General features: G+C 40.6%; 1 protein-coding gene and 1 pseudogene across 2 annotated transcripts in view; both read right to left on the bottom strand.

The window, feature by feature from the left end:
• The window catches only part of CHN2 (chimerin 2), a 295,623-nt gene that overhangs the window by 126,893 nt on the left and 141,190 nt on the right, over positions 1 to 27,540 (bottom strand). For both annotated transcript variants that reach the window (XM_025993086.2, XM_072764631.1), the window contains exons 2-3: positions 19,973 to 20,011; positions 9,599 to 9,654 (exon numbers count right to left, since the gene is read on the bottom strand). In XM_025993086.2, the coding sequence (XP_025848871.1) occupies positions 9,599 to 9,654; positions 19,973 to 20,011 (95 nt within the window). The remainder of the gene's footprint in view (positions 1 to 9,598; positions 9,655 to 19,972; positions 20,012 to 27,540) is intronic.
• Positions 4,065 to 4,179, bottom strand: LOC112915905 (small nucleolar RNA U3; annotated as a pseudogene).

Raw genomic sequence — 27,540 nt, 5'->3', positions numbered from 1 at the left:
CTGAAGTAAAGCTTGCTGTTCTGTCCGACAAGACGGAGATGCAGTGTACTTAGAGCTAATGTCAAGTGACACTGTGATTTGTTAAAGGACACAGCCAAAGGTGATTGATTACCAATGGCTCAATGTTGACCTGGAGATGAGAAGGGGAGTGGTAGGTTGAGGCAAGGAGGTGAGGCCAGGAGAATACCAGTGCGGACTGACTTTTATTAGTAAATTAGCCAACTACAGTCCTGAATTGGGAAATGCTCATGAAGCACACAGATGACCTCTGAGTAAAGGGACTACCACCTTGGGATACAGAAATATAATTCAAAGTATTCCTGACATAATGATAATGGATTTGGTGATTTTCATTAATGCAAATGTCCATTAAAAGCAAGGGTGAATAATCAAGAGTTTGTCTTTAGTCACAAAAAGAGAAAAACAACTAAAAACAGCTGGAGTTCAAAACAGTATATACTGAATATGAACAAACATGAGTATAAATCATATTAGAATGGAATTTAAATATTTTCGTTGTAAACATAACACTAAGAAGTGTAACAAACTAGGGGGTGGGGTGGGTATAGGAAACTAGGCTCAATTAAGTACTGACTTAAGCACTCGTAAAAGGATCCGTTATTTGGCTTCTGCAAGATTCTTGGGTATGGGAAAGCTAGACATAGCAAAGAAAGGCAAAAGCAAAATATTTTTAAAGGATGGAAAATAACATCCAGGAGGAAGTATGTGTAGACAACAAAAGAAGGCTATGGGGTGACTTGGCATCTACTTTGAAGTCCATGAAGAGTCTCGCACAGTGCTAGGCAAACAGGAAGCATCATTAGGGGACAGAGCATCTTGATTCTTCTATCCTAGAGCACAGGGAAAGCAGCAGGACATAAAAAACAGACAGAATGAGAACAATGATTCTCACACTTGAGTGAGCATCAGGATGACCTGCAGGACTGTTAAAACTGTTAAATCTGGTTAAAACCCAGATTTCTGGGCCCCGTATTCAGGTTTGTGATTCAGAAGGTCTGGGGTGGGCCAGGGAATCTGCATTTCCGACAAGTTCCCAGATGGATGCTGTTGCTGCTGGTCCTGGGACCACAGCTGAGAACCACTGGCTAGAGGTTTGGTCTGGGTTTAACTCAGACTCTGCTGCTCCTGCGCTGCTTGTCTTATCTCCTCTTGGAATTCCCATGAGGAATGACCTGTGTAAAACTAACCCAGTACTCAGGGCACAGCAAACACTCCAAGTGTGTTAATTCTCATTACTATGAAAAGACTGATGGGTAAATAATTCGGCAATATCATTTAGGGTAGTCCCTTTGGACTGGGATGCTCTGAGATTATACTACCCACATTTTTCTGATGGAAAGTAGAATCAGTGTTACAAATCTGTTTAACCTCTCACTGCTTGGTTAGCCAGGCCATACTACTCTAGAGACAAGCCTTGCCCAAGGCAAAGTGTGGCTTAACCTTTATCAGCATTATTTCTCAGTTAATGTTTAACCAGGTGAGCAACCAAGAAGCCTATCTTTAAAACCCCACCAATGCACCCAGTGCTTTGTACCTGGCTCTCCTTCCTGGATAAACCTGGCCACACCTGAGATTTTGCTGGACTTGACCTCTGAGTCACAGAGCAGACATACTGTGTGCTGTGCTAGATAGCAACTGCTGTGGAGGTGAGTTATGTGCTTCCTGTTTGGATATATAAGGTTGGCCCTATGAAAGTCAGCACCTCCTCATATCTACTGTGCTGCAGCCTGGACCACCCCACTCCTGCCCCTTATCAGGGAGTGATGTATTTTGGGTTATAGCTGTCATGGGTTAACTAAGGGTAAGAGAGCATGTGCTGTAATGCCAGATGCTATTGTTCTTTTTTTCCTAAAACAACTAACTACACGATGTAGTATTTCACCTCAAGTAATTATATAAAGGAATATACATTTTCAAGTTTGATTTTCAGAGATAAAAATCACCTAAAGAGATCAAGGAAGATTCCCAAGAAATTTTACTTATTATCAATCACTGTTTAATCTCCCCCTTCATTGTCCTTACTCTTTTAAGAAGAAACCTTCCACTTTTGCCTCAATTTATGCTTCAGCATATACACTATTCTTTGGTATACTGGAGGAGCTCTCTCCAGTTCAGCCCACCTGTCCCCTTGGCTCAGAGCTCCTGAGTCTCTGAATTCTGTAACAGCTTGTCCTCAAGAGCCCCTTATCCTCTGCTTATGATACCACTTGGAAATGACTAAATATTTATAGCTGCAAACATGCCAGGTCTGCATTACATTAGAAGAAGTTCAAAGTATTCTAAAGAGAGTGACTTCTTTTTTTGGAGGGCCATATATTTTGGTAGTACTTGTCAATAAGAGAGTTTTTGTTTAAAAAATCGCAAAATTTTCAGTTCTGTATTTGGAAAAAAATAAAATTCATCTGTCTAAAATTTTTTTTTCTGACATTTGTTTTATTGGAAGGTTTTCCCCCTTGACTATGGTAATGGTAGGTCTACAACCAAAGCAAGTCAAGCTCAGGATGAAATCACATTAAGTAAAAACCTGAGTACATTACAGAATGAGCTGAGAGCTGAGGAGAAATATGATGGAAAAAGCCCTTTATTCTAGTTTGTGTCAATATGAAGGGGGAAAAGAAGGAGATAGGTGGGGAAAGTCTAGGATAAAAAGAACAGAAATATTTCTTACCAGAGAAGAAATAGCCTTCTGATTACTACACATAAAGCCAATTAAAAGGTAATGGGATTGATTTTTGTTTGTGGCTTGCAAAATCAATCTCATTACTTTAGAGACATACCTTGTCCAAATGTCTTGAATCAGTAGAATTATCATGTTCCCCCAATGCATATATGTTTAAAAACATTTATTTTCAATGAATAAAATAAGAAAAGGGGGAGGATTGTAGAATAGTAAAATTTACTTTAAATCTAATTTGAAATGTACTGAGTTAGTTGAAATGACATAGTCAATCAATGTGGCTTGTTAAGATCTTCCAGATATGCCCAAGACAAGATAAATGCCTCAAGCTACAAGACTATAAGACTGCAGGATACCCAGGTATGGCGAATCAAAAATTTAAAAGCATAATGATAAAGTGAAATGCTTTTGTAAGCTTAAAAGAACAGTTTTTACAAATAAAGGTAAAAGAAAGTGGAATGGGAAGATACTTAAGGACACCAACAACTAGAGAAAATGGGACATTTAAAGTGATATTTAAAAAGTGAATACAATTCACTAGAAAGCAAAATAAGGTGTTACTGCAATTTAAGATAGGCCACTGTCCTAGGTGAAAGCTGGAAACCTCAGTTCTACAAATCACTTTTGCATTTAAAAAAAAAAAAATCTTCCAAAATACAGTACTCTATAGCGAAGATGGAGAGGAAATGAAGGTTCTTAAAGGGAGAACAATTTGAAATAATGGTATGTAGTTTTATTTCCCTTTTTTTGAAATTACTTTTTTGAGTTGAAATTCACTCCAGCAATTTCAAAAAAGACAAATGACAGCAAATCATTTAGTCACAAAAGAATTTCTACTTATTGTATACTCTTTAGGTAGTTCCAGTGGAACTTGACTTTAAATTAGTCATGCAAGTAAATCTTGACATTTTGGCCTTTTAGAAAGGCCAAAAGAAATTTAGAATATTTCCAGGAAAAAAATATTAGCCTGTGTTTAAGTAAGAACCCTAACTGCCAAAAGTCCAAGTCACTACCCTAATAACAGCATTTGGTAAATCTGATATGCTATTAGTAATCGTTTGAGAATTCTAAATTCCTTATGTTAGCATTCTCTATTTTTTTTCATCATTTTACCATATATTTACTGATTGCCCACTGCTGCTTGGCACTGGGTTCAATTCTAGAGGAGTCCATGCAATTATGATCGATGAAGTTTCTGGAGCTTGAATTCTCCTGGAGGGAGATGTATAAGCGACAGGCAAACAAATACAATAGAAATTATATTAGATAGTATATTACGTATTACAAACAAAATAAATGGGATGATATGACAAAGAAGATCTGACGGTTGGGAGGTGTTGTTGTTGTTTTTTTTTTTTTTTACCACTCAGACTGGGTCCTCCTCCCTCTTACTCTCGTACCCAAAGGAGAACAACCATCAATGGCAATGGGTAGTTGCAGAAGCAACACCTAGTGCCAGCTTTGTGTTCAGAAGAGAGCACGGTGCCATGAGGTGCTAATTTTTATGGGGTTCAGGGAAGGCTTCTGTTATTAGGTGAACTTTGATCTGAGGCCGGGACATGCAGAGAATATTGGAGAATTCCAAGTAAAGGGCAGATCTGAAGATAGTAGCTGTGATTTTTTTAATGGGAGCAGAGGCTGGTCGGGTTACCGGGCAGTGCACTCTGAGAAGAATGGTAGAGGGATGCCTGGGTGGCTCAGTGGTTGAGCATATGCTTTTGGCTCAGTGTGATCCCAGGGTCCTCGGATGGAGTCCCATATTGGGCTCCCTGCAGGGAGCCTGCTTCTCCCTCTGCCTATATCTCTCCCTTTCTCTTTGTTTCTCATGAATAAATAAATAAAATCTTAAAAAAAAAAAAAAGAAGAAGAAGAAGAAGAATGGTACAGGCAGGGAAGTGACCAGTGCAGGAGACCCATAATGGCTCAAAGGCACAGCAAGAAGTTCTATTTTTAAGAGCAATGGGAAGCTGTTAAAGCCATTAGATTTATATTCAATAATGATGATTTGGGCTCCTGTTTGGTGAATGGTGTGTGTGTTGGGGCGGGGCGGGGGGGTGAGCTGCAGAGAGAGTGCCAGCAGTGGAAGCAGTGAGATCAGCCAGCAGGCTGCTGACAGTGATAATCCAGGCAAGAAATGACCGTGACCCAAACCACGTGGCATTCATGGAGAAGGAGAAAGTAGACAAGTGCAAGATACAGTTGGAGGTAAATTTGACAATCGCTAGAGAAAAGGGTGAGGGTGGGAAGAGAGGAATCCGGTTCTCCGAAGTTAGATGCCATTTAGTGGAGTAGGGGGTTTGGTTCTATTTTGAATGTTAGGCTACAGGTGGGGTGGGACATCTACTTGAGGAGGTCAAGGAGATGGATGGAGCGAGGTATTTGGGGCCCAGGGGAGAAGGCATAGCTAGAGGTACACATTTGAGAGTCAACAACCATAGTTCCTGCGAGATCCCCCAGGTACATATTCCATAATGAACAAATTGCTTAAGAAATGACTGACTGATAACTGCTGGAAAGGGCAAGAGAGAATTTTGCATACTGGAATATGTTTTGAATCTCTTGGCAAGGAGTGCTCAGGTAATGCTAGTAGAGTGCCAGGTGCTGAGGCTGCTCGATAAATATTAATTTACAGTAATGAATCTCAAGAAAGCAATGAACTATTATTTCACTAACTGACCATACCTGGCTTAATTGGCGCCAGAGCTGTTGTTCAGATGCTTGTACCCTCTGTTCCTCATCCTCAACATCTTTTTTCCTGGTAGTTTAATTCCTGATCCATGTACCATGCTGTTCTTGATCATTGTCTTTTTGGCTCGCACATTCAGAGAACACTGTCATTGCTCTGACTCTGTCCCTAATGAGCATCTCAGAGCCTCCCCTTTGTAGGTTTCTGAATCTGTCTTGAATCATGGACCTTGAGTTACCTATTATGTAGCACTATTCTACACACTTGACACATATATCCCATTTATAGCACCCCATCAAGTAGATATTGGCCCTTGGAGTAGAGGAGACCTTCATCTCCCTGAGAAATAAGTGCTTGGCTCTAAGTGAAGTAGTTAGAAAGTGGTAGAGCATGAATTCAAAACAAGTCCAACTGACTCTAGCTGGGCTCCCCTGCCTGGGTTCACAAAGCTCATTGGTTTTTGCCTGCTGAATCAGGCTGTCTCCTCCACTCACCCAGCTCCCCAGCAAAGTCTGTTAGGTGGTTGGTATCTGTTGATAACTAGCAAGCCTTTCTTTAAGTCGTGTTGGCCTATGTATGGCCTACCTTTGAGCAGCAGTGTTCTATATCTCTGTGACTACAAACTCACTTGGTGCCCTCTTGCGAGTCCTTATCATATTCCATGGGAGGATCCTAACCCAAGAGGCGCCCCTAGCCTGGGACATTATTTGCCATCAGAGAAGCAAAAGAGATGGAGTATGTTGGAATACACTGCTGTGCAGGCTTGCCAGGGACATGGTGGCTGACAACAGAGAGGCTAAAGACTAAGAAGGAGGGCAGCAGGACTGTGTATAGAAAGAAAACGTGGACTCTAGGGGTGAGATAGCAAAGACAAAAAGGTCATTATCTCATTGTTCAAAAGAAATAGCTTATGGCGTTATGTAAATGTGTTAAGAAAGCTTCAATCTCTGGCCACACACTCAAACGGAAGGCTTTCTGACTTCATTAGGCATGCCCCCTGAGTACGTAGGCGCAGCACAAGGCAAAGGGACATTTGCTCAAATACTGCCTGTAGCAGAAGCAGTGGTTTCAGTGTCCAAGAGTAGGCCATGCCTTCACTCGAGGGAGGGCAAGTCCTGGGAGGTCAAGCAACTTGGGCAGGAGTGATTTGCAGTTAATGTTGCACTGGAGACGAAGGCAGCTGAAGCTGCTCCTGCTGGCACTCATCTAAGCAGCACCTGTTCCCCCAGCACATGTGACCCTTTATTGCCTGACACCTGCCTGGCTGGATGGGCCCCATGCTGCCTGCTGAGGAAATGGAGCTGATGAATATCCATTGCACGTAAGGTTTCATAGTAGAAATGGGATGTGGAATTTCTAGAGGCAAGCAACCTATGAGTCTAGCATCAGCCAGATAACTTATTAATGAATCAAACTACTAAAGGTCAAAAAGTGAGAAGTTGGAGCACCTGGATGGTTCACTGGCTGCCTTCAGCTCAAGTCTTGATCCCAGAGTCCTGGGATCCCTGCATTGGGCTCCCTGCTCATGGAGGAGTCTGCTTCTCTCTCTTCCTCCTCCTGCTCATTCTTTCTCTCTCTCTCAGATAAAAAAATAAAATCCTTCAAAAAAATTTTTAAAAAGGTGAAAAGCTGGTTAGAGACAGACAAGAGGGGGAAGAAAAGCTATATGTGCCCTATGTTTTTAGCAGATGGTGATGGCTTGTGGCACACAGCTCTACTTTGCTAAGATGTCTGTGGCATTGCCTTCCAATGCAAGTGCAACAGCAAAGAGATCTGTGGTCCCTTCAGATCCCATTAGATCTCTGAAGAGTCTCAGCTAACCCCTAGGAAGAGCTTCTGTAGAGCTAATCTGAATCTACCCATCTCCACTGCTAACATTCCACCTGGCTTAGAGGACAACTGATATGGTTCCAAAGATTTTGAGAAAGAGAAAAGTGCATACACTCACACACATACAGACGCATTTGCACACATGTACACACATGCAGAGATAAAATATTAGATCTATCTTTAATTACATACATCATGATTTTGTTTTCTTTTGATATGACACTCAAAGTATTAATAGCCCAGTTCTTTGCTATATTCCCAACACCTCGATGAAAGTCAGAACACAGCAGCCTCTTTATATACATTTGTTGAATAAATGAGCAAATGACTATTTACTGTCCTCTTGGGTTTCAGTTCTGGTACCCAACTTTGCCTGGAGACTTTTTATTAATAACCCTAGGAAAAGCCCTTAGTGGTGTTCTAATTTTATAAAACATTCTTTTCATGGAGACATTTGAATTCTTTTAGCTCCCTGCACAAGCTCTATTTTTTCTCCTGGAGGAATACTAAATGTAAAATAGGATCAAAGGAATTTTTTAAAAAAGATTTATTTAAGAGAGAGAGAGAGAGAGAGAGAGAGAGAGCATGTACACAGGTAGGGGAAGAGCAGAAGGAAAAGAATCTCAAGCAGACTGCATAATACAAGGCTTGATCTCACGACTCTGAGATCATGACCTGAACTGAAACCTAGAGTCAGATGCTTAACTGACTGAGCCACCCAGGCACCCCAGGATGAAAGGAATTTGTTTCTTACTCATCCCCCCAAACACTCTAGTCCAAGCACCTCGTTAAATATTTTCTATTTATCCTATTCTCTTTTTTTAGATATTGTTGAATAAAAAAGGACAAAAGTCATCAGGATTGGTGGCAGGACAAGATCAGAGTATCAGATAAAGAGTGGACCTCAGGGATGCCTGGGTGGCTCAGCGGTTGAGTATCTGCCTTTGGCTCAAGGGCGTGATCCTGGGGTCCTGGGATCGAGTCCCACATTGGGCTCCCTGCATGGAGCCTGCTTCTCCCTCTGCCTATGTCTCTGCCTCTCTCTCTGTGTCTATCATGAGCAAATAAATAAAATCTTCAATTAAAAAAAAAAAGAGTGGACCTCATACTGGATTTTTCCTTAAGGATCAGATAGTTTCTTTTCTCAAGTCATATTCCTGGGATGGGAATGCTTACTCTGTGTTAATATTCAGATTACTTGATGAATTTTCAGTGTCCCTCAACCGAAGTAAAATTTTCTGTATAAATATTTATTACCCAGTGAGAAGTCACCTCTGAGTGTGGGTAGGTATGTACCTAAGTCTTTGAGACAGGTTCAAAACCAGATCCAGTCAAGTCTGGTAGCTAGAAAGTACTGATGTTCAAGGATGAATCTCAAGAGTGTTGGAGTTGGAGCCTTCTTCCTCCAGATAAGGTAGATGTGACACTTTAAAAGGCATCTGCTACTCTATATTTAATCTAAGTCATAAAATCAAAAATAAGGAAGGACCCATGGATCTTTGTGTGAATGATATTAATTTGACTATTGCAGCAACTGATCAGTATAAAAGTAGAAAATAGAGCCCTAGTACTGCCTTTCAGTCTCGCTGGCATCCCAGATGAGAAAAGGACTGATTAGTGAGGGATGACTGGGGGAAGTTCTCTGGGCTGCTAAGCATTTTTATGAGTCGATATATTTTTAAGCTTATTTCCAAGAATAAAAACATAGCCACCTCCTTGTAGATTGTTTTTATTCATTTATATATTTTTTAAAGATTTATTTATTTATTTATGATAGAGAGAGAGAGAGAGAGAAAGAGAGAGAGAGAGAGAGGCAGAGACACAGGAGGAGGGAGAAGCAGGGTCCATGCAGGGAGCCCAATGTGGGACTCGATCCCGGGATGCCAGGATCGTGCCTTGGGCCAAAGGCAGGCACTAAACCGCTGAGCCACCCAGGGATCCCCAAGATTTTTTTTTAATGTCAAGTAAATGTGACAGAGCATAAAGGTTTGTTAAATGAGTGTTGAGAGTACCCAGATATTTATTATTCTCTGTGTTTATTCTGTTAGATGCATTCTGTACCAAAAAAAATGATAAAAGAATCAAAACAGTAGAAACAAGGAAAACAACCAAAATGTGCAGTTTAGAGGGTTTACACAGGGAGGCTTAAAATGCCTCTGCAATCGTTAAAAACACGAGACCTCTGATTTCAAGTTAGTTTGTGAATATTTTCAAAATAACACTTGATTTCAGAATATGCATTATTCAGGTATTAGATTTGGGGACACTCTAACAAACGTTAACACAAGTCAACTTTCAGGAAACCTGAAAGTCCTCCAATATCAACATAGCACTGACAATTCATCACATTTAACAAGGTGTGTTGGAAATAGCTGAGTACTGACCTCCCCAGGACAAATGATCCTCTTGGGACGAGGGGCCTCTTGCTGTAATTGATACACTGCCAAAGGAAAAAAAAGAAAAAGATAATTATAATTAGGAAAGTACAACACACACCAAAATGTCTTCAAATAGTCCCACCTAAGTGCATCTGAAGAACTGCAAATATTTCAAACGAAAAAACAAAGAGGATACAGGCACATTTTTAGACTGAATAAAGTCAGCTCATTTATATGGAAATTAGTTACCATGGATGTAAACTGGCAAAATTGATTTTTTTATTCTCTTACAAGGCCAATTTAGTTTCATAATTGTTACTGGCATTGTTCATTTTATGGCTTTCTTGGAAGGTAGGAGTAAAATTCTCCTATTTTAAGAACAGAATTCTACCTGTGAGTACCTAAGCAGTAAGATCATATAATAGGATTTCTGAATTTAAATGTTGATGTCTCCTGACATATCAGCAAAAGACTGGCATTAGCAGAAGAATGTTATTCTCTGAAATGTTACAGTTCTGTACCAAGACACCACTGATTTTGTGAGTGAAACTCTGAGTCCTTTCTCCCTCTCTTTTTTTATTAAGATTTTATTTATTTATTCATGAGAGAGAGGGAGAGAGAGAGAGACTGGCAGAGACACAGGCAGAGGGAGAAGCAGGCTCCAGGCAGGGAGCCCAATGCGGGACTCGATCCCGGGGCCTCCAGGATCACATCCTGGGCCGAAGGCGGCACTAAACTGCTGAGCCATGCGGCTGCCCTCCTCTCTCTTTTCATGAGTTCCATTTTTGGCCTATCACCATGCATTCTTATCTACGTGACTAGTCTCCACCCATTGGCAATCCTCTTTCTTGGGTCCCTTAATATCTTAAGAAATAATAACTCTCTTATATCCTGCTTTATTTTTATTTTATTTATTTATTTTTTATCCTGCTTTAAAGACAGACTTTCAGGCCTGGAAATGGAGGTAATTTATATAAAAATAAAATTTTTCAGCCTCTTATCTGTGATTTTTTGGACTCTAACGCGTGATTTTCTGCTGCTCAGCTAGTCTGGTTATTTTTCTTAGAAGGAAGCCACCCTATGCAAGAACCTGTGGGCTCCACCTCTTTGAAAAGCATGATCATATTCAAAAGAAGGAAGATATTCATTTTAGATGGAATAAATCTATGAAAAGTTAAAATTCAATCATATAAAGTATTTCTAGAAAATGCAATAAGTAAGATAAGCAACATTTTCTGATTTATTCTTAGGTCTAAAAATAAAGAAGAAATTTTAACTGAAATGCAGATGGTCATGTGGAAACAGTGCTGGAAAGGATGGGATGTATTTTGTAATTATGGCTTTTCAATGCCTGTAGCTCAACATGGTTATTTTCTTACCTAATTAAGGGTAGACTGCCCAGCTTTTGCACAGAGAAGAAACTACCTAACCCTCTGGTACATGTTTTAATGTGGCCACATTTCTAATGAGTTGCCCACACTAATGATAATGCCTGTGTCATGTAAGGACAACTGTACCCACATATGGCAGGTAGAGACAGAGCAGGCCTCTTGTCAAAGAAGAAACATGAAGAATTGGCCAAAGATAGAGAAATACTTGTCGACATTCCACTAACTATCCCAGTAGTGCCCATGCTCTCCTTAAATCATGAGAGAGGCTGCATGGAATCCTTTCTACCTCTCAAATCAGCCCCAGACACCTACTCATTGATTTTCAATTGTGTTCCTATTAATGATTATAATGGGACCTAAATAGGCCAACTCCTAAAATCAGAGTTTCCAGCCAAGGGCAAGTGTAGAACCCACATTCAGAGAATCCTGCCCCTTCTTCTCTTCCCATTGCTAATGCCTCTTGAAGCCAACAGATAAATGTGGGGATAGGCTGGACACCATTTTAATGCCTTCCTTGGAGGTGGTGACAAAGGAAGTATATGTGTTGTAAGATAGAAGCATTTTTTGCTAAGTGTGCCTTTGTAGTTCATATCAGCAAATATCTGAACATCTGCTATAGGCCAGATACCACAGTCAGCATTACGTGGAGGCTTTTATGATGAATGGAGAGAAGGGGAGAAGAGAAGGGAACCAGCATATCGAGGCCTGTTATATGCCAGGAACAATATTTTATTGAATCTTCAGGAGAACTCAGAAAAAAGAATGTTGTATTATTATCATTTTTATTTTTTTAGATGAGCAAACAAGTGCAAGAAAGTTAAACATTTGTCCTGGGGCATCCAGCTATCCTTTCGAGTCTGGAGCCCTCTTTATTTTTCCATGCCTCCTGGGCCTTTGCACTTGCTTTCCCCTCCACCTGGATTGCTCTCTCCCAAGATATCTCTGTGGCTCCTTCTCTCCCTTCATTCAGGTCTTCCCTGATTTGGCTGACTTGGTATAAAATTACCTCCCTTTATCCTGCTCCCTTATACTGTTTTATGTTTCTTCACAACACTCATTACTGTTAACACATTTTGTTCGTTTATTTTGTGTACCATCTCCCTTGAGCAAAGTGTAAGCTCTTTGAGGATAGGGATTTGGTCTGTCCACTGGTACCCCCAGCACCTAGAGCAGTGCTTGGCACACGGTAGATGCTTGATGCCATATCTGGTGAACAAATGGACCGTAACCAATGACTCATGGGTCACAATTCATGTCTCCAAGAGACTCTGATCCAATGAAAGAAACTTGTATAGAGAAACAAAATCAGAGTAGGCCAAAGGCTTTAATGAGGGGGCGAGGAGGAAGTAGTTCTTTTTACTCAGGTGGCCAGGGTGGCTTCCCAAGGGGGGAAGCACGGAGCTTTTCTTGAAAGATTAGAGGAGTTCTGAACATAGAGAAGAGAAAAGCACTTATAGGTGAAGAAAGAGCCCCAGCAGGAAATAAATAGCATGTTTATTGATCAGTAAGAGTCCAGTGTGGCTGTTCCACCACGATGGAAAAAATGCAGGAGGAGGTCACATAAAGCTAACTCTTAAAGGTCATGCCAAGGAGCATGGATGTTCTTCTGTCTGCAGCGGAAAGGCAGTGACATTTTTTGAGGGAGATGACATGATCTGGCCTGTTTCAGAATAATAATAATAATAATAATAATAATAATAATAATAATAAAAAGACTATTCAGAATAATAGAAACTGCCATTTTGTGGACACCTACTATGTGCCAGATACCTTATTTATATCATCTCTTTTAATCTTTCCAACAAACTTGCAAGGTAACTATTATTCTGCCCTTACTAAAGTAGTGGAGATGCTAAGCTTTGAAGAAGCTCAAGCTCACACAGATAATATGAGGAAATTGATATTTAAAGCCTGATTTCCAGATTCCAAGGTCTGTAATTTTCAGCCTTGCCAGTGGTTCCCCATTGCAGGTGGTAGAGGGGTCCTATGTGGGACTGGGGCTGCTCACTGGCAACACTCACTCTGACAGTCTGGCAAAAAGCCCCCAAATTTGCTTTTTTTATTTTTTATTTATTTATTTTTTAATTTTTTTTTTTTAAAAGCTCATTGGAGATTCTGATGCTCAGCCAGGAGTGGGGTCACTGCTCTTTGCCTCACTGAAGGAAGGATCAGAGGAGGAGCCGTGGAGGCAGGGAATCAAGAGAGAACAGTATTTTAGTTGTACATCAAGGAGATCATGAAAATGTGTGTTAAGACAACACTGGTGGAAAGGCAGATAAGAAGGTGAGTTGAATGCAGAGGAGAATGGACAGGGCTGAATGACAGATTGACCGGAGGGAAGGACCTTGAAACAATAAGAGACTGTGATGCCATTAACAGTCACAGAGGATACAGGTTCTGGACAGGCTAAAGTCCATCGCTGCATCCTCTGAGATTTAATAAAAAGAAATGTTGTAGTTTGCCAGTCTCAAAACCAGGAACAGTCTAAGGCAGGGGCAAATTTGAGGGGGTCCCTGCAAACCTCTCAAAGCAGAGACATCAGGTTTCCTTCCTGGTCCCTGGGCAGCACACATCATCAATTGATTACTATTTCTCAGAGAGCAGGTCTCAGGAACCGATCTGTTCGGTGCCGCTCCAAGCAACAGAAGTTGGCAAATAGGCACAGAAGCCTGTTAACCATCTGGATTATGTGTCTCTATAAAGATAATGAGATGGCAACCGACTGCAATGGTAGCCATATAAAAAATGGGCCCTATATCCTATCCTAGCTTTGAGTGAGGGTCTCTGTCCCTCAATTTCAAGGTTAGCTATAACAAAACCACCATCCGTGAAAAAAAAACCTCTGAGGCACATTGAATACAAACTGGAACATGTCACATAATCTGAAAGTGTCCCTTCTTGAATTTTGGTTGTTGCTGTTGTTCAACAAACACATATCACAAGCAAAATGCAATGACATATGTCACTTCTTGGGTGGTTCTGTGGGCTAAGAGGTGATATGATAGAATCTGCTGCTGTAGCAATGTTCCAAACATGTTCCAGGCAACTCCTCAGCCCTGGGCACTCTACTGCACATGATTAATTCTTAGCGCTGAAATAAGCTGTTTGGCAGGGGGGCGTGGTCACTGGAGAGCATGGAGGTGGGGAAGAGGAGTCCTTGCTCCCCCAGCAACTGGAAGCACATTGAGAAACCCAGAGCTCACTGAAAGAAAGTTTTACTTTTTCTTCAATAAGAAAACAACTCACTCTCCTCTAACAATAACTACCCCACTTCCTGTGGATGCCAAGTGAAAGCCTGTGGCCTGGGTGAGGCTAAAGTCCATCCAGGTCACACCTATCAGCTCCTTAAAGACCCTTCAAGAATGGCCTCTAACAGCCACTTCTTTCTAAAGAAGGCATGCAGATCCAGGAGTCCAACCTACCCTTTTGGTTGTGACACTGAGCCAGTTCCACCCTGATCATTGCCCATGTCTACCCAGTCTTCATGGGAAAAACCCATGGGTATGAGTGAGAAATAGTAGGTGTTTGTCTTCTTGTCTTAACCCCGCCTCCAATCTCCTTGCTAACAGAATGCCCAGTCTTAATGGGACCAAGTTCTCCTCTCATCTAATGGCACTGTGAAAAACCTGATGATGAGGCTATGTAGCCTCATAATGAGGGGTCTCAGGTGTAAGTGTGCAGCAGAAAAACCTATGGGGTGTGATAAATTGCAGATTCCCCCCCCCCACTCTTCTGATTCAGAAATTGGTGGGCGTAGGGCCGATGATTTGTTATTATAAATATTCCCCCCAGGAGATTCTGATTCAGAGGCTTAGTGGAGCAGAGTTTTGAGGTTCTAAACTCCTCTTTAGGAAAATAGGCACAAGCTGTGACTGCTTGACCTACTGGCCAGGAGGGCCTCCTGGGAAAGCTGTTGGCACCAGCATCTGCTGTCTAATTGGCACTCAGCCTCCTAGAAAATAAAACTTTTCAGAGTCTACTCAGGGTGGTTGACTTGTGAACGTCTCTGCTTAGGATGTACAGTTCATGCATTTCTGGCTTAAAGTTTAGAATGTGGCTTTATTTACTTATTTATTTATTTATTTTTAATTTTTTAATTTTTATTTTTTTACTTTTTTAATTAGAGTTCAATTTGCCAACATATCGCATAACACCCAGTGCTCATCCCGCCAGGTGCCCCCCTCAGTGCCCATCACCCAGTCACCCCAACCCCCGCCCACCTCCCCTTCCACTACCCCTTGCTCATTTCCCAGAGTTAGGAGTCTCTCATCTTTTGTCACCCTCACTGATATTTTCACTCATTTTCTCTCATTTCCCTTTATTCCCTTTCACTAATTTTTATATTCCCTAAATGAATGGGAGACCATATAATGTTTGTCCTTTTCCGATTGACTTATTTCACTCAGCATAATACCCTCCAGGTCCATCCACGTCAAAGCAAATGGTGGGTATTCATCGTTTCTAATGGCTGAGGAATATTCCATTGTATACATAGACCACAGCTTCTTTATCCATTCATCTTTCGATGGACACCGAGGCTCCTTCCACAGTTTGGCTATTGTGGACATTGCTGCTGTAAACATTGGGGGACAGGTGTCCTGCCATTTCACTGCATCTGTATTTTGGGGTAAATCTCCATCAGTGCAATTGCTGGTTGTAGGGCAGAACTATTTTTAACTCTTTGAGGAACCTCCACACAGTTTTCCAGAGTGGCTGCACCAGTTCACATTCCCACCAACAGCGCAAGAGGGTTCCCCTCTCTCCACATCCTCTCCCACATTTGCTGTTTCCTGTCTTGTTAATTTTCCCCATTCTCACTGGTGTGAGGTGGTATTCATTGTGGTTTCTATTTGTAGTTCCCTGGTTTCTATTTGTATTTCCCAAACTTGCAAGTGAAGCAGAGCATTTTCTCATGTGCTTGTTTATGTTTTTAAAGTGAACTTGAAGATAGCTTTTCTTTTAAAAAACTGAAACCAAAACTTTCTTAGGGCCTTCATCGATGTTTTGAGGTTTGGTCTTGAATATTAAGGACTAGCTGCAGATATATGATACTTTGGGACAAAATTATTCTTATGGAGACAGCCCAGTAAGTGATAGCATTAGGTTTTAAGAAAGGGAAGGGAGCAGAGAATGCAGGGAGTTAAAGGACTCCATCTTATGACATCGTGGTTCTCTGAGTCAGGACCGGGATTTATCCATCCCTTTGGTCTCACAACTCTAAGCACAGTGTTTGGCTTAAGGCAAAGACTTAATATGTATTTGCTGAATGCGTGATGAATGAACAATCTACTTTAAATAAAATAGTGAGAGAGCTGATTTTTAAGGTTCCTATTCCTCTAAATTTCTAAGCCAGACATTTGTGGTTGCCTTCCCAACATCCATTTCCATCTTTCCCATTCCAACAGTACTCATAATTCTCCAGTTATGTGGATTACATATGGCTCATCCCTGATTAGTTCAGGGCAGCAGCATATTCCAATTCTTTGACCACAGTGTTGGAGTTAGGAATGGGTAACGCAGGTCAGTCGAGACTGAGACTCAATTCTAAGACTTTGCTTAAAGTATCAGGAAAGTAAACTGTAGATACTTGCAACCAAGAGCATTGCAATTAGCATTAAAACTTAGAAACCACTTTTTAAAGTGGATTGTCATCAAGTAGACTAATTTTCTTTAGGAATAATGTCATAATTAGGACTAGCATCTCATGTTAAGAATCTGATATCAAATAAGTGAAAGTTATGTCTAATAATAGGCAATAAAATCTAAGACATACCTAAACACTTCTATAACAATTAAAAATCATAATTTTTAGAATGAAGTCCTATAATATGGTAAAAATGTACTGCCTCTAGTAAATATATGAGAGATTTCATAGGACCAAATAATCACTAGAGTTAAAAAAAAGTGTGTGTGATGGAAAAACGTGTATTCCATAAATGATACGCTAATGAGTTTGACATCAATATCTAAAATTAACTTTCAAAGGATGGTTTGTGAACATTTCAAAGAGAAAGGCTTGGTGATTCCTGAAGTTCAAAATGGGTTTAACAGCAGGTTATTTAAAATAAAGCAAATTTCACACTCTGAAATTTTTTGGCTTTTCAGATCAGGAAAATGCTACGGTTTTAGTATATTTGAATTTGAAAAGTATCTCATGAAGCTCTGCAAGGCCCTAAGATTCCTCCTTTTGTTCATTCTTCAAGACCCATATACAGGGGTGTCTGTGGCTCAGTAGATAGGGTATGTGACTCTTGATCTCAGGGTCATGAGTTTAAGCCCCATGTTAGGCGTGGAGCCTATTTGCAATAAAAAAAAAAAAAAGACCCACATGCAAATTTAACCTGTTTTATAGCCTTCTCTAATTCCAGGAAGTGGAGGAGTAATATATTGTTACTAAAGCCATTTGCATTATAAGTTAATTGGTTTATATTTGCCTCCCCTACAAGACTGTAAACTGGAGAAAAGTATGGATCACAAGTTAGTCATTTTTGATCCCTAATACTTATGCTCTAACATGCAAGAGGTACTCCTGTTGTTTGCTGAAAGACCAAATGAATGGTCTTGGGAATAAGATAGAGTAGCATGAGCTTGGGAATAATATGGTCAGGTGAATTTATAAGTGGCCCAGCACTCAAACTCAATTTATGGATCCAGGACAGCCAAAAGAGAGTTCTTTCTCAGTGATGCTCTGTATATACCTTTAGGCAAAGTGGTTTTGATGCCATGAATGGTACATCTGGCCACATACTCCTTTCAGTTTTGGAGTTCTGCATCACTAGAGGCCCTTAACTAGAGCCAGAATGACTATTAGTTGGATGTAATAAAAAGCAGTTTCATATATGCCATTAAGTTTGTATTAAATGGTCCCAACTATCCCTTCTGTCTAAAGTTTTGTGATTTCAGAGCAAATAATTTTTTTAAAAAGCACAACTCGGTTAGACCCCCAGATCAAGCTTAAAACCAATATACTAGGGTGAAATTGATATTGTAAACATGTAATTAGCAATGTGTTTTCTACCTTCCTTAGGACACAGCAGCACTTTTAAGAGATGTATTGGGTGGCCAAAGCTTCTTAGCAAAAGGCGAAATGAATTTGAGCCAATGCCATCTTTTCGCTTCAGCAGAACTCTCTGCGGTGGCATTCACTCAACAAATATTTATTGGCTAGTTGATGTATGCAAGGCTGTGTGCAAAGCAGTGTGCAAAGCACAGTAAGTCATGGAACACCCAGTGCCTCTCACTACAGATATTTTGTTGATTTACTGTCAGAGCTCTTCACACTCCATTAGGAAACAAACAAACAAAAACATCCAATTACTAAGTCATTAGCACTGCCTTTTAAAATAGAAGATCAGAATGCAGAACATTAGATTGGAAGAGCCCTTAGAGACCCAGCACAACCCCTTTATTTCACAGATGGAAGAACAGACTCATGTAATAAGAATGAGGTGCCTCTATATATGCTGACATGGAAAGATAAAAGCAAGGTATTTGTGAAGTGAAACAAGCAAGTTGAAGGACACCAAGTACAGCATAACCCATTTTTTTTCAAAAGGGAACAACAGCAAAATGCCCTAATATTAGGCATATATATTTTGAACACTTGGAAGGATATGCCTTCCAAAATTGACGGGGAAGTAGGAAGGAGACATGGAATATGGGATAGAGGCTGGTTTGTCAATTATGACACATTTCACTCTCAGTTTTATGTATTTTGTAATGTCTTGTCTATTTTGCTTTTTGTTTTGCTTTTGTAACAGATTTATACATGAACATATGTATATATTTGTCTCTGTTTGTGTGTATGTATATATTGATGTGTAAAAGTTTAAGTGGAGGGGCACCTGGGTGGATCAGTGGGTTATAGGTATGATTCTTGGTTTTGGCTCAGGTTGTGATCTCAGGGTCATGAGATCAAGCCCCATGGAGGGCTCTAAACTCAGTGAGGAGCTGGCTTGGGAATTCTCTCTTTCTGCCCCTTGCCCTCCTCACATTGGCACCCTGTCTCTCTTTCTTAAATAAATAAATCTTGGAAGGAAAAAAAAGTCCTGAAAACTGGTAGGCTGTGGGTCAGGCTTGCTTCTGGGTTCACTCTGCATGCCAGTCCCATGCACTCAGAGATGCAGACCATATGCCAAGTTACTGAACCACCCTGAGCTGTGGTTTCCTTGTATGCGGAACGGGGGTAATCATGGCAGCCGTCGCTTAGGGCTGTGGTGAGAATTTGAGAGTTCAGGCACACAGCTGGCACAGCGGCTGGCACAGGGCAGGTCTCATGGGTGGTAGAAACAATGGTAACATCAATAATGATCGTAATAATTATTCTTATTATTGCTGTCCAGAATCAGAGCCTGAACAAGAACATGTGTCTCCTGGCTGTCAGCACAGTGGGTTTCCCATCTACCACGCTCCTTCTCTCTCTTGTTGGAGAATGACTTAGGCAGATTATACAAAGGAAAGAGAAAATGAGCTTGATGTGATGACAACTGCCTGCCTTCCTGAAGGGAGCTGAATTGCTGACTGATGACCAGATATGATCTGTTTCTAAGGTGTCACCCTGAGTGACCAAATATTATTCTTTACTATCTGTTGCTATTTTCTGTGGTAAATGTCTATGATATTACAGCTATAGGGTGATCAGCTAAGAATGTAATTCATGGAAGTCAGCACATTTGCCCTTGTTGACCAACTCTGGGGAAAAAAATAAAAGGAAAGCCCCAAATCAAAAGGTAGGGAATTAGAATGCATATTTCTTTTTCCTAAGTATTCCTGAAGGGGGTCACAGGCAGCCTGCCCTTTGGGGTCCTGGCCAGGGGAGAGTGCTGTACAGCTCACTCTGACTAAAATCTCTCCTTAGTGGAAAAAGAAAGATTTGGGTTTTCAGTGCTGTGATGTGGGATTCCTTGTGTGCATTAAATCAACAGCAAGAATTGTTCAAAAGGCAGACCTACTGAAGACTTCTGGGGAGATTCTCATCTCAAATACTCACAGTATGATTTCCATATTGGAGGCTGGTATTCTTCAGCATCTAGAATAAAAAAGAAAAAAAAATCAATCTGTCATCCTGAACGTCAAACTGTCAACATGTGTCTTCTTTGGAGGAACAACAGTCTGTCAGCAGTACTTGCATTCTGGTCCCAGGGGGCCCTCTCTGCTCATTTATGGGACAATTCCAGCCATGAGGAAGGAAATGCGCATGGCAACCCTGGTGGACTCAACACCACTCTCTTCAGATCACTTACCACGACAGAAATCAATTGCTTAACCATTTTCATAGAGCCCAGTAAATCAGAAAAGATTTTTAAAGCAATTAACTTGATTGTACCCTCCAGTAATCCTTTCAAACAGTATTTACTTAACTTGGCATAATAAACATATAATTTATCTCACAGTTTCCCATCAGACCTTTAGCCCATTTATTAAGACTTGAGGGCAAGACGTAAAGTGGCAAGTATGTAATATTAAATCTGGGAAGTTGTGCAACTCAACCAACTGAACTCCTAAAATGACTGGGTCTGACAGCAGAGACACTGATGATTCAATTGGAATTGCATTATCTCCTTGAATTTACTCCAATATGTGACTTAGGAAATTTCTAGAACACCTCTCAGCAATCAGAAGTGTCAGAGTGAAAGAGTTACAACAAAACGGAGAGGATAAAATTGTTATTCATCAATCTAGAAAACAGACAATGGGAGAAAATCTGCTTGTTCAGTCAATTCAACAATCCCAGTGCTGACAGCTGAATTTATAATTCTGACGGAATTATTCGAGCCGTCCTGAACATGTAGCTAAGGCCTTGGTAAAACATACTTAGCCTAAACAGCCAGAGGGGAGAATCCTTTCCCTCAAATCATAGAACACTGAGCTGAGGGGAGCCTTAAGAGTTCTCTAATTCAGCACCTTTATATGAGGGAACTGTTTTTGTCACTCTGTACCCCCAAGGCAGCAGACAGCCATCCTCCTACCACCTTTGTCCCTATGCTACTGTCACATACTACTTTCATGCCAAGGACTAGATCTTCTCTGACTTCATGCACCAAGATAGTTGGAGAATTTTTCCCCTCCTGAGAAACAAATATGCTATTTATAGAAAAACTAATGCAAGAGTGGTGAACTTCCCCAAATCCTACTTAATTACAGTTGTGTAGCTTAAATTAAATTCTTTCACAATTAATGTCTTGCTCTCTGGGGCCCACCCAATCACAGAGGCAACGAAATGCCTCCAAATGCAGTTTCATTCAAATAAATCCATATTGTTAGGTCTGTATAGAACTTACTATGGATAATCAGCCACATAAGTGCACACTCAAATACAGTGCATTAATAATGGTTTATGCTGTTATTCAAACTTAATTTGCCCATAAAAGTGAAATGCTTCATAGTTTCATCAAAGTAGAACAATATCTTGTAATAGTGAGTTTTTACCCCAAACCGGCCACTAATTTCACCCTATATATGACAGAAATCAACTTTAATGAAGTAACCTGAGTATTTGCTTATAAAAACCATTCAAATGAAATAAATCAAGTTGCCAAGTTTACAAATAAAATAGAAACATCTATACAAGCTCACCTCGCCAGAAAAGTCAGGTCTTGTATGTTAAAATGTTGATGGCACTTTCAAAAATATTTTTTTAGGTGAGTTTATTTTTGTTTATTTAAATTCATTTTAATTAACAAATACTGTACTATTGGTTTCAGAGGTATAATTCAGTGATTCATCAGTTGCTCATTACTTGAAGTGCCCTCCTAATGCCCATCACCCAGTTATCCCATCCCCCCACACTTCCCCTCCAACATTTTCAAAGATAAAGATCAACACACACACACACACACACACACACACAAACACACACACACCCCAGATTGTATAGAAATGTAAATCCCTGAGACGCCATTTACAAAAAGCTATAATGTCTTATGATTTGGGATGAGATTTGTTCTGTGAGGAAGCATAATCCCCAGACCAAGATGTGGTCAAGAATGTTTAGTACCTAGAGTGCAATTCTCTGCATGTTGAGGGAAGGTCCCCAAAGAGAAGCAGCAGTCTTCCTAATGTAGGTTTTAAATATAGCTCACATGCTCCACATAGATCTCCTAAGGTCTTATCTTTTTAAAAAGCTTTATTTATTTACTTGAGAGAGAGAGGGAGGGAGGGGCAGTGGGAGAGGAAGAGAGAACCTTAAGCAGACTCCCCACTGAGCATGGAGCCTGATGACGCAGAGCCTGACATCATGACCTGAGTAGAAATCAAGAGTTGGATGCTTAACTGACTGAGCCACCGACGTGCCCCAAAGGTCTTCTTAACTAAAGTCAGAAGTTTAGATTAAAGGATCTCTCCCTGTCCATTAGAGTCTTGCTGTTTTGTGAAAAACCTAGCATTTTGTTTCATCTGAAACACTGGCTCTGAACTTTATAACTTTCATTTAGGCTGCCCTGCATGCTACAGAACAATTTATTCCTTTCTAATTGGTCCTTGTTAGCAATATTACATAGAGGTGAAGAAGGCCACCTATAGAGACTAGAGATCATAGGGCTTCCCTGCTTAAAATTCTGCAATGTCTTCCTTCCGCATTTGGCATAAGATATACAAACCTTACTGTGCTCTACAAGATCCTGGGTCATCTGGTCCCTGGCTGGCTCTTTGCCTCTTTTGCAGACATTTTGCCCTTTTACACTTACCCAGAAATGCTAACTTTCTCTATTTCTAGAGCAAGTCAAGCTCTTCCAAGTCCCCAGCCATTGCTCTTGTGGACCTTCCACATAAAATGCTCTCTAATACATCTTTGCATGGCTGACTTATTCCATTATGTAGGGCTCAGCTCACATGTCACTTCCCAAGGGCCTTCCCCGACAATCTTGTGTAAAGTTGCCTTCCCCCAACTCTGGTCACTCTCCTTCATAGCATTTATTGCTGTCTGAAATTATTTATTGATTTGTTGGCTTGTTATTACTGGGCTCATCCCACTATTAGCCAAACTCCATGTAAACAGGAATTTTGCCTCATTCACTCTTGGCATCTGCAGCCCCAAGACAGGTGCCTGGCATATAACAGACATTCAAATAGCATGTGTTAAGTAAGAAAACTCTCAAGGTTGAAATTTTACCTCTGCAACGACTGGCTGAATAACTTGAAGCAGGTTACTTAACTTCTTTAAGAGCCTCCCAATACGCATCTTTGTAAAACAGAAGAAATAAAAGTGCCTACCTCCTAACCTATCTCTTAGAGTCACTGTGGGAATTAAATGAGATACGGGATTTCAAGTTCTTGGGACAGCACCCAGCAAATAGCAAGTTCTTCATGTAGCCCCACTGATGTCATCATTGTGTTGTCAGTGTTACATCACCCCTCTCCTGGTTCTTCCCAGTTGTCTTCTGTCCCTAAGCCATAGCCACGACTATCTCTATTCTTACCCCTGGATCTGGAGCCTGTAATTAAGTTCCAGTGCTGTTGTCATGGAAGGTTTTTCTTTCCCATTAAAGAATTCAAAGTGAGAGGCCATTTGTCATGCTTCGGTGGAACATCTATAATTACCTTGGTCTTAGAGACATGTTTCGCAAACCACTAAAGCACACTGTTACGAGACCTGGGTCAAGAGACAAGGCGCAAAATATTTTTAATATGTTGAAATACATCTTAAACTGCCTCCAACACTGCCCTACCAGCATGCACATTTGCCCTGAGTTCATGGAATACTTTTCAAAGCTCTACTTTACACTGGGATAGCCTGACACTTTTTTTTTCCTTTTTTCAAACCGGGAATAGGTTTTCTAGGTCATTTAGTTCACCTTCCTCATTTGGCAAATGAGGAAAATGAAACACAGAATGATCAAGTGGGCCTTCTCAAGGTCATAAACAAGGAAGAGGCCAAAGAGGGATAAAAGCCGGAAGCTTTCTGTCTTCCAGGCTTCTGACCCATCAGACAACTTTGCCAGGCATCCCACCCCCATTTATATGTATTGAATCAAGAAAAATACACATTGTATAGCAGGTTTGTTACATTGATTCTTGTGAAGCTTGAAAGACAAAAAAGAAAAATATTAACAAAGAGGGTCAGGTTATAAAATTATTTATAAGTATAATCCCATTTTTTTTAAGAAAAGATAGGTATATATATATAAATTATCTATAAGGCTATAAACTCAATTATTAACAGTTGCTATAACTGATAGTGAAAATATAGGTGATTTCTATTTTTCTCTTCATTTTTTTCAGCTGCATTTTCTAATTTTCTGATTATATTGCTTGTATAAAAATGTAAATAAATAAGAAATAAATTCATTGGAGTGCCAGGTGATTTTTCTCTTTTTTAAAAAATTTTATTTTTAGGGGCACCTGGGTGGCTCAGCTGGTTAAGTGTGGCACTCTTGGTTTTGGCTCACATCATGATCTCATGGGTCATGATATCAAGCCCCGTGTCGGGCCCCTCCCTGGGCCAGGAATCTGCTTGAGATTCTTGCCCTCTGTCCCTCCCCACACACGTGTGCAAGTATGCACACTCTCTATCTCTCTCAGATCAATCAATCAATCAATCAATCACCACTCTGAAAATAAAGGAGAAGTAAAAAAGACCCAATAAAAATAATTCTTACAATAACACAGGCAGCATGTACAATTTTAGTTCAGGAAGAGCTAAGAGTGAAAGCAAAAGAAACAAGACAAGGGCTTCTGTAGCAGAAGGCCATGCCAAATCCCCTTGGCCCTCTTTTAAAGAATTTGTGAAATAAATATTAATGAGCAATTCTAAACAAGTTGGGAAGCAGATATTTCCTCTCACGAAAGGGAGTGGAAGGAGAGAAAAAAAGATATAGATCTTTAGAAAAGTACCAAAATCTTACAAAAACAGGTCATAAAACCACTCACATGAAATAATCAATAAATAATCCAAACATACTAAACAACAAGCAAAGCAGAGCTGGTTAAAGAGACCTGGAGGTGCACCTTAAAACTTGGAAGTAATCAAGAAAACCTTATGTGCTGAGCTAATTAACTAAAGTAACTAAATCCTGTTAAGTAAGTAACATAAGTAACTAAACTCTGAAGAGAAGCACTGCCATTTTGAGCTTTGGGGGAAGGACAAAGAATTTTGGTGTCAGGGCATGGAAAGCTCCTCCACAGCTGAGACCCAAGGACAGGGCAACAGGGGCCATACAGAGCACTTGTCATAAAAAGTCATCTTTCTAGATTGAAAGCATCACAAAAATAATTTAAGATCTCCACTGTTTTTACTGAACTTAAAAGGAATACACATTGGTGAAAAACAGAAAAATTCCAACAACTGAAAAATGTATATCTTAGAAAGCCATCAACCTCACAAAAAGTACCATTAATCAATTTATGTGGCTCTGCCTGGATTTTGTCCTATAAATGGCTGGAATAAAAATTTATAAAAATGGTCTCCTATCACATACACTGTTTTGCAATTTGCTTTTAAACTTGATGATATTCCCTAGGCATCTTTTCCATGTCAGCACACAGAGATTTGTATTGGCATTTTTTTTTTAACCTGTGACTTGGTCTTCCACTCTATGAGTATACTCAAATGTATTTAATTCATTTATGCTTGTTTCCAGCTGATGAACATTTAGGCTACTTTGAAGTATCCATTACCAAAAACAAAGCTGCAATGATATGTTAAACGCTGAGTGAAGGGTCTCTGTATTTTTTGTTTCAAAAGCTGTTAAAATAACCTTCCGTTGATGGCTCAGTTGGTTAAGTGACAGATTCTTGGTTTCCGTTTGGGTCATGATCTCAGGGTCCTGAGATGGAGCCCTGAGTCGGGATCTGTGCTTAGCTCAGAGTCTATTTGAGATTCTCTCTCTCCTTCTGCCACTGCCCTTTCTCTCTCTCTCTCTCTCTCTCTCTCAAATAAATAAATAAAGGCCTTCTGAAGTTGTATCAGTTGGAACTCTCAACAACGTGTGAACAAATGCCTGTATTCCCACACCTTCACCAACACTGGCTATCATCAGTATACATTTCAATTTTTATGCACTTAAGACTCAATTAGAAAATACACAGATAAGCTTAAGTGTGCATTTGCAGGGAAGCAAATGGAAGCAGAGAATGCTCCTGGGAGTGAACCTGTGGAAACATACGGCCATGGAGTGAGGTGGAAACACATTAATCCCATTCATTTTCGTAGCTGCAGCTGGAAGGCTCTAATCTTCCAGGCATTTTCAGCTCCAGAAATATGTTGACTTGGTAGAATCACCGGAGGAGCAAGTGTAAAGGAATTTGGGGACTGATTAATGAAGAAAATTTAGAGAACGCCATGTGCTACACTTGAGTAAGTGACAACTAAGGAGGAAACACCTGTAAACATCAAGGAGAGCCAGATTCCTTTGGTTGGCTCAGTGGTGTATGACTAGACCAACAGAAAAACACATGTGGCGCCTCTGGAAAATGTGAGCAGTGAAAGATTCACCAATTTAGAGAGAAAATGATCTACCAGGAAAGCTGGAAAGGACCCATCCTTCAGGATACTTCAAATAAATCTGCATCAGTTACTGCATGGGGCAGTGGGGGGATTATTTGGAAACAGAGGGTGAAAAAATTGGCCCCCTCCTTCTGCCATCCCCTCTCTCAGAAGAGCCAGGTCTCTGCTGTCACTTTTGATTAATTGATGCACACATTTGCAAATAGGCTGCAGTCAGTGAGCTCCTTCCAGGGAAGTTGGGTGGAAAACAGGTTTTTCAATCATACATGGGACAGCCTTGCAATGAGACCACAGTTCAAAATTTGTTGGGTGATTAGCTTAATGGGCCCAGAGTGGGTTGGGATCCAAATGAAATCGAACGACAACAGGATGAGTAGTATGTCACATTTGTGCACACGCTGCAATATGCCCTCAACATGCACGCTATGCCCAAGCTTGGGTCTTCAGAAGTCATGTGAAAGCTAGTGTGTAGCCTGTGGCTGTGGTCTTGTCAGGCCATTCTAGCCAATCACTGCCACACCTGAGCCGCATGATGCCCTGGAGATCATCCTAACTGCCACAACACATTGAGATATGGAGGCTGCTACAGAGCTTTCTGGTTGTCACACTGGCTAGGGAATACAGAAATGTGTTCTAATGCTTGCCACCTGTACACGTTCCCTGCATTCCCCTGAGAAATTAGACAACCACGTATTCTCTCTGAAAACTGCTGCTTGGGTAAAGAATGAAGGTCTGGTGTCAATCTTACTGTGGATTGTATGTCAGAGATTTTGTAACCGATTTAGTCCTACTTACAGAGAATAATTAATAAGACAAATTCCAGAAACTAACAGAAAGTAGTAAGTTAATAAGACAAATTCCAGAAACTTGGCTGGGCCCCAAGGACAACGCTAAGCTGAGAATTTTCTGAAGACGATGAAGCTACTGAGGGCCTTGGGCTGGAGTTTGTGGTCACTAGAGGGCACTGGGGCCACACAGAGCTTCAGTTCTGGGCCACTAGTTTGATATACAGAGCAAGAAGGAGATTCCCATTCAACAGGTATTGACTGAACACAATGAAGACCTGGACCCTGGGGACACCTCAGTGAATAAGGCAAGTAGGCTTATGGAGCTCT

This window comes from Vulpes vulpes, chromosome 7 (assembly GCF_048418805.1).
Source record: "Vulpes vulpes isolate BD-2025 chromosome 7, VulVul3, whole genome shotgun sequence".
NCBI classification, from domain to species: domain Eukaryota; kingdom Metazoa; phylum Chordata; class Mammalia; order Carnivora; family Canidae; genus Vulpes; species Vulpes vulpes.
The sequence above is the reverse complement of the archived record's forward strand: the minus strand, read 5'-3'. Positions and strand labels throughout refer to the sequence as shown.